Source organism: Chinchilla lanigera, unplaced genomic scaffold (assembly GCF_000276665.1).
Source record: "Chinchilla lanigera isolate Chin_1 unplaced genomic scaffold, ChiLan1.0 scaffold00003, whole genome shotgun sequence".
NCBI lineage: Eukaryota > Metazoa > Chordata > Mammalia > Rodentia > Chinchillidae > Chinchilla > Chinchilla lanigera.
The window spans coordinates 50,762,975-50,764,477 of NW_004955404.1; the positions used below are offsets into that span (position 1 = coordinate 50,762,975).

Consider the following 1,503-nt stretch of genomic DNA (forward strand, 5'->3'; position numbering starts at 1 on the left):
CTTTCCACATTAAAAGGACTGTCAGAGGCTGGCGGAGGAGCCGCGCTGGAGCAAGGCGACCATTGGCTGCCAGGCTCGGGTGATTTGCATAGCGGCGGCTATAAATGCGGAGGCGGCGCGCGGCGGCGCAGCTCTTGCTCGCAGAAAGGAGGGAGAGGCGCAGAGTGAGGGCGGGTCCGCGCGGCCTCAGAACCAGCTGGAGCCGGAGCTGCAGCCGGCAGACTTCTCTCTCCCACTCAGGGCTTGCAAAGGACGTGCTCCTGGGAACCTGGGACTCACGCCCCGACCTGCAAACCAGCCAGCACTGTCTTCCTTGGCCTTTCGGAATAACGTTTGGAGCTGGCAGCATGAGTCCTACGAGGCTCTGGGGCAGCCCTTGCCTTTTTCCCTTGCAGCTCTTCAGCCTCTGCTGGGTGCTTTCAGTGGCCCAGAGCAAGACAGTCCGATACAGCACCTTCGAGGAGGATGCGCCCGGCACAGTCATCGGGACGCTGGCTGAGGACCTGCACATGAAAGTGTCGGGGGACACAAGCTTCCGCCTTATGAAGCAGTTCAACAGCTCCCTGCTCCGGGTGCGCGAGGGCGACGGGCAGCTGACCGTCGGGGACGCAGGCCTTGACCGTGAGCGGCTGTGCGGCCAAGCGCCGCAGTGCGTGCTGGCCTTCGACGTGGTCAGCTTCTCCCAGGAGCAGTTCCGGCTGGTGCACGTGGAGGTGGAGGTGAGGGACGTCAACGACCACGCGCCGCGCTTCCCCCGGGCCCAGATCCCCGTGGAGGTGTCCGAGGGCGCGGCGGTGGGCACTCGCATCCCCCTGGAGGTGCCGGTGGACGAAGACGTGGGGGCGAACGGTCTGCAGAGCCTGCGCCTGACCGAGCCGAACAGCCCCTTCCGCGTGGAGCTGCAGACGCGCGCGGACGGCGCCCAGTGTGCCGATCTGGTGCTGCTGCAGGAGCTGGACCGCGAGAGCCAGGCCGCCTACAGCCTGGAGCTGGTGGCCCAGGACGGCGGCCGCCCCCCGCGCTCCGCCACCGCGGCCCTCAGCGTGCGCGTGCTGGACGCCAACGATCACAGCCCGGCCTTCCCCCAGGGCGCGGTGGCCGAGGTGGAGCTGGCGGAGGACGCGCCCGTGGGCTCGCTGCTCCTGGACCTGGACGCGGCCGACCCGGACGAGGGCCCCAACGGCGACGTGATGTTCGCCTTTGGCGCGCGCACCCCGCCCGAGGCGCGCCGCCTCTTCCGGCTCGACCCGCGCTCGGGCCGCCTCACTCTGGCCGGCCCGGTGGACTACGAGCGCCAGGACACCTACGAGCTGGACGTGCGGGCGCAGGACCGCGGCACTGGGCCGCGCGCGGCCACCTGCAAGGTCATAGTGCGCATCCGCGACGTCAACGACAACGCTCCGGACATCTCCATCACGCCTCTGGCCGCCCCGGGCGCTCCAGCCGCCTCGCCCTTTGCGGCCGCCGCCGCCGCCGCCGCCCTCGGGGGTGCGGACGCCGCCT

At 69.9% G+C, this 1,503-nt stretch overlaps 1 protein-coding gene across 2 annotated transcripts in view; it reads left to right on the top strand.

Moving 5' to 3' along the window:
• The first annotated feature begins 288 nt into the window (after positions 1–288).
• The window catches only part of LOC102009569 (protocadherin-8), a 4,068-nt gene continuing 2,853 nt past the window's right edge, over positions 289–1,503 (top strand). For both annotated transcript variants that reach the window (XM_013516742.1, XM_005374213.2), the window contains exon 1: positions 289–1,501. In XM_013516742.1, coding sequence (XP_013372196.1) covers positions 348–1,501 — 1,154 coding nt within the window. In that variant the 5' untranslated portion in view covers positions 289–347. The remainder of the gene's footprint in view (positions 1,502–1,503) is intronic.